The sequence below is a fragment of the Siphateles boraxobius genome, unplaced genomic scaffold (genome assembly GCF_051911475.1).
Source record: "Siphateles boraxobius isolate OS27281-9 unplaced genomic scaffold, OSU_SipBor_1 19, whole genome shotgun sequence".
In the NCBI taxonomy this organism is placed as follows: Eukaryota; Metazoa; Chordata; class Actinopteri; order Cypriniformes; family Leuciscidae; genus Siphateles; species Siphateles boraxobius.
Window position 1 is genome coordinate 23656602 of NW_027508799.1, and position 14050 is coordinate 23670651.

A 14050-nucleotide genomic window follows, 5' to 3' on the forward strand; every position below is an offset into this window, starting at 1 on the left:
TTTCATATCATGAATATTTTACATAGCATAATATTTAATACATAGCAGATTTATGTTGAAAAAGCATAGATATTTAAAATGTGTATATTACTACAGTAATGCATAATAAAATAATCAGTAGCCTAAAGATATTATTATTATTGTTTAACTGATTTAGTTTTCTATCATTTTATCATGTCAGATATATATTTAAATATGATAATATTTGACTTGGATATGTAAAAATTAGTGCTGTCAAGCGATTCAAAAAAGAAGTAATAAATTGCACAGTTTTGTGAGATTTGCTAGCTAAATGTTAAAAGTCAAATTACAAATCCTCCCTCCCTGACCGAGCTTTTGGTCGATTTCATGCCCTGATGTGTGATGGATTAGATTTTTGCTAATGGTAATTCATGACACATCATTCTAGGAACAAGAAAGTTCTCCTAATTAAATCCTCACCCATATTTATGGGGACCCATATTTAGGTAGAAATGCTGTAGAATATCTGATGCACAGAGCTCTAGATTTATTTCATTTACCATTGGCTCTTCTCTCTCATATACTGGTGCTGTAGTTTGGGCCTGCACTTGCTGAGCCTGACTTAGGCTGCTTTTCGTGTCAAAACTTTCCTCTCTTTTCATCCTGACTATTACTGAAGGATTGATGGTGCACAAAAAAACAGATATCAGGGTTATTGTCTAAATGCATTACACTTAAAAATATATTTGACTTCAGACTTCTTCCTATGTCACAATACGCAAATATAAGGCAGTAGGTAAAAAATAGGTTGACATCTTCTAAATGTGAATATATCTTCAAAGTCATTTAGCTGATCTTAGGCCCAGTAGGCTATACCTTAACATTTGTGGAAACGGATATACAGTATTAAATTAAAATTGGCCAAATTTGTGCCACCTGGCTGTAATACCATTTACAGCTATATGTATATTCTTCTGTATGTTTGAGCCACTTACAGTAGTGGCCAAAAGTGATGTCTCCACCCTTTATTTAAATATTATTAAAAATCTGTTTACGGTTTTGTAATTATATTGCATATATATAATTTTTTATTTATTTGTGATAATCCAATGAAACATGGCAAATTGTGCAGACATAATTTTTGGCCAGGCTGTCATACAAAGATATTATGAACACGTGCAAATACAAAAGATAACATAGTAAGATAAAACCTGTAAGTGATGTAGTTGCCTGTTTTGCCAAATAATTTTGTCAGATGAAGAGGCTACCTTAACCACGTTTAGTGTTTTGTTCTTCCCTCATAATATATATATATATATATATATATATATAAAATATATAAAAAAAATATAGTCTATATATTGTTGGGTCATTAGAAACAAATGTCCCCTCTGGGCGTCACTTTTGACCACTACTGTACATTCCACTGGGTGAACGAGGCCCACTAGGGGGACTCAGTACACTTCCTAAATAAATAATAAAATAAACATTAAAATGTTAAATTATAAAGACCTACGCAACATTTCATCCTCTGGCGAGAAATCAGAAACTTTACATAAACTGTTAATGTTCAGCTTTATTCAACTTAATCTGGAACATTTAAAACAGTAAGTTATGTTGTTATAATATCGCTCAGAAATATACATACCAGTGCTGTCAATCGATTAAAAAACCCCAAAAACTAATTCATCACATTTTTTCCAGTATCCCAATTAATTGCGAGTAATCGTACCTTACAGTAAAACTTGTAATATATGTTTTATATTGTAACACATTATATCACATTGAATCTCCGAAATTAATGTAGAAACAACATAAAGACTGTAGGCCTATATTTAAAATATTTGATTTATGGTATCTTTTAATTAAGGAGGCTTATACAATAACAAACACTTTGACACTGCATTTATTTATTTATTGTATTGGTCAAATCAGGAATGTATTAAAACACCCTACATGAGCAAATAAAAATATTTTTCTTAGATAATCTGATGTCGCCTATAATAAAATAATACAAATATATTGATACATGAAAAATATACATTTATTTATATTTGCTGGTGAATCATAACATTTGAAAGATAATGCGCACATCATTGCACATCGCTCTCTCTCAGACAAATACTTGTGGTCAAACATTTGAAAGGACTGGATTGGCTGATTGTGATCAGCTGAAGCGATGCGTCAGTGCGCGAGTAGTGTGAGAGTGCGCTCGAGAAAGCAGCTACAACTCGCAGACACGGCAGCAAACGCTCTTCAAACCAAAATAGATAGTCATAGACGGCTTTCCGAAGCTTACTGCACGAAAACATAGCGATAAGTCTTTATTACAACCTCGCTTTGGTTCAGTTCATTTGCCTGGGGACGCTGGATATGGAGCTGGTTGGGTCTGTATAACAAAGCGGATCAGCTCGAGCCGAGATGACTATGAGCGGTTCAGGGTCAGCGCCCTGTCGCTTCGCACATTACTTCATTATATGCGGAATAGACAACGAAACTGGTCTAGAGCCCGATGCTTTGGCAGGTAAGACTGGGTTGTTATGTTTTATACGTTGTAGCGTGATGGTAAACACACCACAGTCAGCAGGTAATAAACACGAGCTGACGTGCACTGATTTCTTATGAGCCCTGCTTGAATCACATTATAGCCTCCTGATATTAGGACTTTAGGAATATACGTTTAATGTATTAATACGCTTGGCTGGGAATAGCAGACTTGAATTTGACACGGGACCCTAAGAAATTATATAATTGAGACATTCTACAAAATTTACTATAGGTATCAGTGAATTGTTTTGGATTAATCTGTTTATCGAGGGTTTCACCTATATTTGGGGTCAATTTTCTCACAAAATTTGTTTAGTTGCACACGACTCAAGTCACCATATACCAAGATACTTTGTTTTTTAATAAAAACGATCAAACTGTAGCATTAATTCCAATTTATTAAGACAACAATATGGTTTCATATTGAATTTAACTCATCATGTCAGACATGATTAACGGAATCTTGAGAAAATAACCATATTTTTGCATATCACACATTTATTAGCCTAAATGTAGTAGCCATTTTGTTTTCCTGATATTGTTGGTGACTATAAATAAAAATACCTAAAATCCCAAACATTGCATTTACAAAAATCATGCGATGGAGTTGACTTGTGATGGTTGTCCGAGAAAATATGAACACAACTACAAATATGAAACTAACAGCCTGTGACTAAAGCCTGTGGATCTAGGCTATATCTTTATATATTGACATGTAAATGAAAATGATGGATCTTAGATAAATCAATTTAATATCCAATTACCTAAATTAAGTGAAATCGCTTACAATGTTCCCAATCACCAAATGTTCTCCGAAACCAGCTGCATATAGTGGAGTGTTGAAAGATCAGATCCATTCAATGTTTAAATGAGCCTTAAAGCGTCCAATAAAAACAATCATCATCCTCATATTGATTCTCTAAATATTTTTCAATGTCTCATGGCCTGATTATATCTTTTATTTTTGGCTTTTTTGCCTTATTATGCATCTTGTTGGATACTGAAGTGTAGAAAGGGTCTGTCCAATGAACTTGCATTGGGCAACCAATGCTGGGCAGCTCACGTGGGTTTCACTACTGATCGTTTTGATTTCACTCACTCATACTGTGAATGGTATCAAAGAGACAAGTCTCAAATAACTTGATCTGTGGCTTGTATCTGATATTATGTAGCTTGTGCTAGGGTGCTTTTGAAACTGCGAGGTTTGTTTGTTTGTGTACTAATTGTCTCATATGCAATCTGAGCTAAAAAAAAAGCTATTGCCAAGAGCACAAGTGTAATTGTCAGAGCAAAACAGGCTTCTTAAAGCAACAACTTGTAATCCCAGTAGCCAGCCTGTCTACTCCAACCCTGTTTTTCTCCAGTCTTTGTCTGGCCTTGTTTTAACAGATGTGATGATGATTGCTCTACCTTTTTAAGGCCTGGCGCAGTTTAACAGACTGCTGGTGAACTGTGAGAAGAGCTAAGCTGCATGTGCGTGATGCTCTCGTGGATTAGATGTGTTTTCTTTTAACCGAGAGCGTACAGAGCAGGCCAAAGCACAGCAAACTGATGAACTGCTTAGAGCTTCTATTTTAGCTCTATACTTGTAAAAATCTATATGCTTGTGCAATTGTGCTGGGAAATGCTAGTTGATGCAAGTTAAACTCTATCCACAGAAAATAAGTAATTATAATAAATGAAATTTGGCTAAAGTCTGTTTTCAAAAATAATTAGTTTTTTTAGAAACTCACATTAAAGTTGTAGCGGATAGAATAAACCGATAAATATTTTACATGTTATAGTAGTTGATAATTGATTAATGGTCTTCATTAAATTTCTATACTATTTTTGTGTAAATAAAAAATGACACTAAAAACTAAAATATATATTTTGTGAATGCTACAATTAATGATCTAATGTACAGTATGCAAATATAGATATTCCAAAATGTAATGCTTTAAATGACGGCATGGTACATTTAAAAAGAGGAGGAAAGTATGCGCAATTAAAGATCCAAAATCAACCATTACCAATAATAATAATTTAAAACAATCACATAGACATTGAATGATGGAACTTAGTTATTTTAGTATACTATTATTTATTAACATTTTGAATTGGCTTTTATTTTTATATTTTTAAATTTAAATTTAAGGAATTTTGTTAGGGGTTTTAGTCTCTTTTGTTCCGTTTTTTATTTATATTTCAGCTTTATTTTTTTTATTTAAATTTGAGTAATTTTAGTATACTTCAACTTAAACGAAAATTGCCTTGGGAACTAACTGTTTTAGTTTTTCATCTAATACTTGTATTTTATTACATTTCAGTTTTGTATTATTTTATCATTTTAATAATTGGAATTTCAGTTAACAATAACAACACTGATTTGAGACCTTTCTAGAGACTTGGGACTTGGCAATGCCTTGGACATCAACCTCAACCCCTTATCATACCAGCACCACAATCTAAAAATCTGGTTTTAATGTTTGTACAGAGAGAAAACCCTTTTCCCCTTTAAACAGATCTGACTGTCCACTGTGAGATTGTTCTGGTTCCCCAGATAAAGTTCATCACGATTAAACAGTTTGAACTTGATTAAATTTGTCCAGTGTCATGAGGGCTTGGATTTGATCAGCTCTCCGGGTTGCTCAGATAAGCCTCGCAGCATTGTGAGATGCTTCATTTTGAGAGATCCATGTACAGCATAACCTTTGTTGAAGATTATCCCACTGTTCTTGTTTGATCAATATCAAGCGTTTTGAAAAGCCCCCTCGCCCCACCCTATTGCACCTGTATTCTTTGGTGGCCTAGTTTCTGAAGGTTAGCTTTTGGTTGCTAATTCATTTGTAATTCAAACCACTTGAAGATGGAAAGAGTGAGAGATGGTTTTTCTGATATATTTTTGGCCCTGCTTCCTCAGTTCTATTGTTCCAAATGCACATATCCTGCTGGGCACCTCAGCGTGTTTCTGCATGACTTAATATGTGGCCGTCCAATCCCAGAGGGGCCCTGCACTCATATGACCCATCTCCCCCTTCCCAGGGCTTTTCAGCATAATCAACACTGCTGGTCTCCCTTTCACTGGTCTGTCCCTGTACAATCTGTTTCTTATGGAGGATTTTTATTTAACTATTTTTTACTGTTTCAAGGTTAATTGAAGTGATCATTCATTACATAAACACACTGTGGCCCCTCGATTGATGTCATTTTGAGTAGTTGTGCCTCCTTTCATTGATGGCAGAGGCTTGTTGATTGGACTGTTGTCCTTGGCTCTGATTACTGCAGGTGATGCTTTTTCGAGCTTGTCATCCTCTGCAAGGCCAATGTATAGTAGACCGTTTCCACATTGTAGAATTAAATAAAGCTAATTGTAACTTTTTATCTTGTTTTTTTTTCTTGTAATTGCGAAATTGCATTTTTTAGAAATTTTATTTCTCACAATCTGACTTCATATTTTACTTTTGTGACTTTCTCACAGTGCAGCTTTGTAGGCTATTTCACAATTGCAACTTTATATCTCACAATGTAACTTAATATAACGCAAGGCAATTTCATTTCTTGCAATTACCAGATAAATTTTAAACTACAATTACAACTATTGCAATACCACTTTGTTTCTTGTAACGGCTGCTTTTTATCTCGCAAGGTCATTTTATTTCTTAGAATTGCAACTTTATAGCTCACAATGTGACTCGCGTAAAGCAGCCGCTTCTTGTAATCACAACTTATATATCAGTTAACTTATATCATTCAAGTTATAATCATCCTATCATGTAAGTATAATCATGCAATGCAACTTTTTATCTCGCTAGGCAATTTTATTTCTTATAATTACGACTTTATAACTCACAATGTGAGTCACGCAAATCACGCAAGACGACTGTTTCTTGTAATTCCAACTATATATTGCACTGCAACTTTGTTTCTTGTAACTGCAACTTATCTTGCAAGGCAATTTTATTGCTTATAATTGCGACTATATCATGTCATTTATTTCAACAATATATCACAATGCGACTTTTTCTTGTAGCCGCAACTTTTTATCTTGTAAGGTAACTTGTTTCTTGTAATTGCGTCTTTATATCTTGTAATTGTAACTATATATCGCAATGGAACTTAGTTTCTTGTAACTGCAACTTTTTATCTTGGAAGGTAATTTTGACTCTAGTAATTGTGACTATCAAGTAATTGTAACACATTGTAACTTTATTTTTAATAGTTTTCGGCTTTATCTTGCAATGTGATGGTGTCTCATAATTGCAACCTTTTATCTCACGATGCAGTTTCAAATCTCACAATGTCTTATCGTAAATTTTCTCTAAATTACTTCCATAAAATGATTTGGGGGAAAACAAGCTGCACTACTGGCCATCTTTCCTGTTTTTTTTTGTTTGTTTATTCCTCAGACTCATTGTCAAGTCTCTTTAGCCCCCTCTTTCAACTATGTGTTAGTAGGGCCTGTCAAACACTCATATTGTAGGCCTAAGAGTATAGTATATGTCCTCTGAGTAGGATAAAAATAAGGACTATAAATAGGCCTCTTGTGTTCGACTCTACGAGAAGAGGGATTGCTACATGTCAGAAAGAAACTAGGGAAAAGCGGTCCCTTCTTATTTGTTGTGTAATGATTGTGAACAGTAATAGAGAATGAAAACATGAAACACAAAATTTGAATCATAGTCATGCACATGCACACATTGTTATGCTCTGGTGGTCTGCGTATGATTTCAGTTCCCTACCAAACGAGCCGCACACACAAGCTTTCATCTCATTCGCATTCGTGTTTTATTGATACATGTGCCATGCATCAATAAAATGAGTTTTCCTGCTCTGGAAGAGGTTTCAATCTTTGATGTTCTAGTCTGTCTCCATCGTTCACATCTCTACCTAAAGAGGGGGTTAGTCTCTTGACTTACCTTCATTTACTGAGGATTTGACACCTTGAACGGTCATTAACTGTGAATCAACAATGTCTGGTCCCCTTCAGGTACCTGTTGATTTAGAGTGGTGCTGTTTGATTCACTGTATCATCTCTATTTAACTTTTATAGTGGTCCCTAAGCAGCTTGTAACAAGTATTTGGGCAAACAAGATGCTGCTGAGGGCTGTATTTTATTCAGCTAGCAGTGTGTCTGCCATTTAGTGGTTTGTTGTCTAGGCAGTGATGTGAGTCATACAAAAACTAAATGCATGTATTCAGAGCAAAGCAAAATTCTTACTTCTGACGTCCCCCTTGATGCTCTGCAGGTCAATTTGATTCTGTGTCTTGTAAAGAATCTCGAAAGAGGAAAAAAATACACATCCGAATGATCTCCAACAGGTCCAGGATCAAAAATAAAAGTTACATTAAAAAATTAGGAAAATCTGCACACTGTTCAACTCTAGCCTTTTATTTACAAAATAAAATGGCAACGTTTGGATTAAAAGAAAAACCCTTCTTCGTCCTGATGATTTTTTGTGTGTAAACAAATTAAACATAAAACACAACAAAATGCACCCATATTAGAATTCTGGCCAATTACAAAAAACAATTATTATTTGCATGTTTAACCTGTGACTAATATCCATTAAATGCTGATGTTAAAATGTGTCTAAAAAAAGATCAAACACCTAAAAAAAGTCAAAACATTAAAATGTACCGGCTGAAAAAACGGATATTCATTGTAAGATTTGCTAAATATCACACTTAGTAATTGAATTTTATAATTTATTTTGTTATAAAGAGATCATAGAAAAGTTATAAAAATTGTCTATAAAAATTAAATATTCAATATTATTGACCAATAGGCTGATAACTGATTGCTATATTGTGCATCTCTATTCTAAATGGTGCTGGTCTTCCATTTTTACAGCTCTCTTTTTGTTGTCCAATACATGAAAATTGACTCTAGTGAAACACTGGGCTGTTTTCACTTCACTGTGGTACTTCAAACATACCTGCTTAAACAGCTTCTAATACTTCAGCCCAGACAAGACTAACAAATATTGTCCGTCAAATGGCGCATTGTTACATTGTGGCTGCATGACGTGTCTCCGCTCATTGTTTCTTAATGACACTGGTCAGCTCGTATTGTGACTAGAGGCAGAGACACAAGGCAGTAGTGAACAGCCATAAAGAGGACTGGTTCCTGGACCATCTGTCTGTGAGCACCAGCGTGAACATGGGGACAATGGCTATGCTAATGTCGTAACACCTCCCCGGCTTCCCATTGACTTTTCCCTCCAATCGGCCTGAATTGTTGGAAAACTGTTTCCATGCTTTGTCCACCCCTGGGTATTTTAACTTAACTTTTAATCATTTTCACTTTTTTAGTGTCTAATGTTTTATCTACAACTTTTAATCCTGCATTCTTTTGAAATTTTAAACAAATGTACAGCAGTTCAAAGTCGTGTTTTTACTCTCTCCAGTACTTTCTAGACTGTTTATGAAGATCAGAGATGGTGGGGGTGGGGGGGATCTGTAAGCCTGTTAGCATAATCTACTCAAGAGACTCAGTGCAACTGTAATCTGCCCTTCTCTTAATTTCAAGTGAGGCTCAATGCTGCACAGTACTGTATTGCAAGCATGGGATGGGACTCACATTTTCACAGCATGTACCATGGCTGTAATTATACATGTCATTAACTTTCTTTATATTTATGTCATTAACTTTTGCTATACTTATACTGTGAATATGTGAAAATTGAAAGAACTTTTGAGACATGTTAAGTTTTTCTAAAGTACATTTTTTTGATGCATGGACCTCACTATTTTTTGTTCGTTTTGTGCTTTCAACTTTGTTGTAACAGTTTAAAGAAGGTACTTTACGTTCCAGCAATACCCATGTTCACAAAGCATGACAAAGAAATTATTTACTAAATATGCCGTAGAATAAACCCTACTGAACCCCCAACCCATCAACATCAGTGCCTGATCTCACTGATGATATTGTGTCTAAATGGGAGCAAATCCCTGAAAGCTGTTATGGCAGCAAAAGGAGGGATTAATATTTTTTGCTATGCTTTCGACATATGAAATGTTCAGCAAGACACGAACATTGGTGAGGTCAGGCACTAATGTTGGATAATGGCCTGCTGTCAGTTCTCGTAAACGTTCTCTAAATTACTTCCATAAAATGATTTGGGGGAAAACAAGCTGCGTTTGCATAGTTTGTGCTTGCCGTTTAATAATCATTCGAAATTTCAGTAGTAATGAAAATATTTATCTTGAACTCTATTGGAACTATCATGTATAAACCTTAATTAAACAATTTAATAATCAATAAAAATGGAATTTATACCTGTAGGATATTACGATGTACTCACAATGGACCAGGGGTTTGGAAAATGAATGGATCATTTAGCTGCGTGCGCCATCTACTGGCGAGACACTGGTCTTCATTCAGCGTGACCATCACAGTGCATTATGGGTATTCTCTAGCTGTTGAGTGTACATCAGTTGTACACTTGTTATCGCGGTGCATTATGGGATAGAATGAGTGCACTCGATAACATCCACTATGGTTTCGGACACCATCACAAATGGTTGTTCCCTCAAATAGTGCCCTATTTAGGGGATAGGGGAGAATTTCGGACACAGCCTTGGTGTGCATCCAGGAACAGGGTTGTGAAACACTGCGTTAAAGTGTTAACATTGTAATTATAAATGTAACTACAAATAGATATATATTTTTAAGCACATACAATGCAAAAACATGCATGTCCACAATAAGTATCAGATTTTATTATAAAAAGAAAATGTATATAAACCAGTAAATATAAAAGTATTATCCAATCATGTAAGACATTTCTCCTTGTATAGAACCCTTTACATAAAATGCTCTTTATGACAGAGTTAAGAACCTTCTCTAGGTTCTGTATAGAAACCCATTGACGAAGAGTGTGGTGTCCATATAATTTAGGCCATATAGTATATAGTATATGAGATGGTTTTGTCAGTCAAGTTTGAAATGCATCTAGGGGGAAGTGTGTCTGCTTTGGGTGAATATCTGTCATAATTATCATCGCTCTAGACGAGAGCCATTTAATGCTGTCGGAACTCGGAAGCTGGCGGCTGCCAAATGGGCAATATTTGTCATAACTTGCCGAGTTATGTCACGAGCACATAAATCCAGTTGCATAATATCTTTGCCACTCTGCATGGTGCTCATCTAATAGATTACAACTGAGATAAGGCCATTCAAATGACTTCATCATATAAATTTATGTCTTTTTGTCTCTGGTTTTCAGTGCAAAATGGATAGCACGTAAATTAAATTGTTGTAAGTAAAAGCTTTTTAATATATAAATATTATACTTTAATGACAGTCAGAAAGTAGATGGATGCGGCTCTGGATATGGAATGTCTGTACTTGTTGCTTTGAGCTCCTCGACCACAAAAGTATGGTTGCAAAGTAAATGTTCCGATATGCTCGTCTAGGGTCTCAAAAACGGGTCAAAAGGGTTGCGCCATTGGATCTGCTAAGAATTCTCTATATCTGTGTATGTGTGAGGCAGAATGAGACCATGAACCGGTCATGTTGACTTAGTTGATTGACCAAGTTCCAACTCATCGGTAACCTGTGTCCTCAGATAAGACTTATCAAACACCACGTGACTGTTTGTTTTCAGTAAGTCTGATTTATATGCTTCTTTTAACTCAGATTTCTATCCATACTGTTAAATATGAAGGCTCATTCGGTAGTTTGTTTTTTGCATACATTTGAATTTTTATGGTAATTGTACCACATTTTAATCTGTTTCGCCATCCCATACACTCTGCTTTAGAAGTTTAGTATACCACATTGTAAAGTTGTGTCCCTAATGATGCACTATACAGGATGCACTTATACTATGCATGGTGTCGTGAATGATGTTGAGCGACAAAATTATCTTTTTACCTTTAAAATTCAAAGTCTGATCACACCCCCTTCACTACATAAAGCAGCGACAGTTGGATGCATGGTGTCCAACATTACACATTTTGTTTTTTCGATTAAGTGCACCATACAGGTATTTTAACTGCACTTTTCTTTTTGAAATTTTCAGTGAGCGAACTGTATATGCTACAAAAGGGCATAGAATAGTGCATAAGTACACGAATTGGGACACACCTTAAGCATGTCGTAGCATTTTCGTATGTTATTCCCACTTCACAAAAACCAGACGGATTCGACTTAAATGTCTTTTTAAATTATATTTAAACTTTTAACGTGGATGTAAACACACCTAGTGTTTCATTCTCTGTAAACTTTGACCTGAATGCGTGCAACAGGCTGATATGAGTAACACTAAAATGATCTTGAAAATCTTGTGTGAATTGTCATGCTCTGAAAAAGTCTGCCATTTCGTTGTTTTAATCGACTGAGCAGTTTCTCTGAGGTTAAACATGTTCCTTATGTTACAAGGCTCTTTTCTTAATAAAACACTGGGACAATCTCATTAAATATCTTAAATAAAGATGAAAGACTTTTGCTACTTGCTCCATCCCTCTGTTGGCTTTCAAAGTAACTTGTATCAAGCAAATTAAAGTAATTTGCCATGTGAAATTTCAATACTAAACCATGTAAGTGAAGGGTTTTCTTGTTCATCCTTGTGGTGGAGCAAGATAAAACAGAGGTTTGGGACGGGCTGGGACTTGTTGTGGATTACAGCTTCAGCAGATGCGTCATGAGGCTGACAGCAGAGCTGTGCTGACTGTCCAAACCCTGCGAGAAGCAAAAGACCCCAATGTTTCGTGCTCACAATGTGCCCAATCAGCACTTAACACTCACACACACATACATAGCAAGAGCTCAGTTATGTAACGCTGTTGAGTATGGACAAAGGCTCTGCAGGAGACATTGTGTGCCGTCTCTTGCTCTTTCCCAGTCTTCCATCAGCGCTTTTAAAATGAATGGTGCTCGGAGCAATGCCAGTGGTTTTTGGTCTTTGAAGCTCAATATCAAAAATCCAATACTATGTTTCACTGCTGCAAGGCTTTTGGATAAAAAGTTCTTATGATTAATGATAAGTGTACTGCAAAGAATATCATAGTACAAACATGTGGTATGGTCCTTATTTTGAGACTTAGCTGACTTGCATTTAACATTCATCAGCTTTGAAAATGTGATATGGGTTCATTGAGTGAGGAAGACTTTGGCAGGTGCTGGGGTTTGGAGTTTGGAGAGGTAGTTATGATCTCATATGAGTTCAAAGAGTACTTGATTCTCATTCAGTTAGTAGTGACCATAGACTGTTAAAGGTAGTGAAATTTGTTCGTGACACAGGCTGAGTCATCCCGCAATTACCGTTCATAACACTGCAGGCACAGCAGTGACTTCCTGTGTGGGAATCTCAATAACAGCTCACACACGAATTCATTTATTTCATAAATATATAATATATATATATATATATATATATATAAGAAAGAAATACGAATCTATGCCTCACTTCCTAATAAATTAAACCCATTCTTAGTATTTATCTATTTTTGTGCATTTTAACATGGTGTTCATGACATTCCATTACTGATCTGATGTTAGATTTTCATAACCCTTTTTCTCATGAAGATTCTCATTACTGTGTTATGGATGCAATTATATATATTTTAACAGCCTAAGTTAAAGTAGTACAATAAAGTTGTTAATGTATTCTCAATATTTGATTTAGATTTTTATCTTTTGATTTTTAAGTGAAATGAGATCCAAACATGTTTTTGACAGGGTTTGGGATTTTCACCAGTGCACATTGAATGTATTTGAGTGATATTTAATAACACTCATCCAATTTTGATGATCCAAGCTATTTGAGGCCAAATCGAAGATCACTTGTCAGCTGTTATTAAATATGTGTGTGTGGGTTGCACATGTAGATATTTCTTAGGAACTCGTGTTCTTTCAACACCCACCATTAAGATATTCTGCAAGTGTGTGCTGGTCATGCACGACGTGATGTCTCCGTCCCGGCAGAGATTGCGGCCTACAGTCAAGCTGTGCTCGCAAAAGCAGAGGCTGTGAAAAACATGTCTCCGTTCACCTCCATCACTGCGCAGCCTGCAAAATAACACACACGCTGTCTGTCTGCAAAGCCATTGCACTTTGAATTTAGTAGTCACGCATCAGATCATTTTGTCTGCTTCTCCATTTCTGTGTTTGGTTTGACATTTTTGCTTTTTGTTTGTCTGTTTGTGTGTTTGCCATCTCAGCTTTGTACCAATGGCTTGAGGCCGATCGACAGGGCAGGGACCCAGAGGCCTTGGCAGCAGGTAAACATCATCATTAACCTTCTCACTGCTAAGCTCCCCTAATTTGATCCATTTCTGTTTCCCATTCTCTGTTCCTTTGGCCCTGATTACATTGTATATTAAGATCCTGGATGATTTGATCTTTAGTCATGGCAAGACAGACTGCTGTTCACACTTGGTATTAATATATGCTTTCCAAATGTATCTCCTGTGTCCACTTGTATTCAGACTTTGAGGGGAGTGTCTCTGATTTTGCGACTAAATACATTGCTTATATTATATGGATAAAGCACAAAAATGTAAAACCACCCAACATTTCTCCCAAATTTTAATCTAACCACAAAATCTTGAAATG

At 35.7% G+C, this 14050-nt stretch overlaps 1 protein-coding gene across 6 annotated transcripts in view; it reads left to right on the forward strand.

Annotated features, from left to right (window-relative positions):
• The first annotated feature begins 2130 nt into the window (after positions 1-2130).
• dennd5b (DENN/MADD domain containing 5B) overlaps positions 2131-14050 on the forward strand; it is a 38372-nt gene continuing 26452 nt past the window's right edge. For 2 of the 6 annotated variants that reach the window (XM_077234415.1, XM_077234416.1), the window contains exons 1-2: positions 2148-2485; positions 13657-13716. In XM_077234415.1, the coding sequence (XP_077090530.1) occupies positions 2383-2485; positions 13657-13716 (163 nt within the window). In that variant the 5' untranslated portion in view covers positions 2148-2382. Of the gene's footprint in view, positions 2486-13656; positions 13717-14050 lie in introns of all 6 variants that reach the window. The other 4 variants (XM_077234418.1, XM_077234419.1, XM_077234420.1 and 1 more) reach the window with 4 other exon arrangements.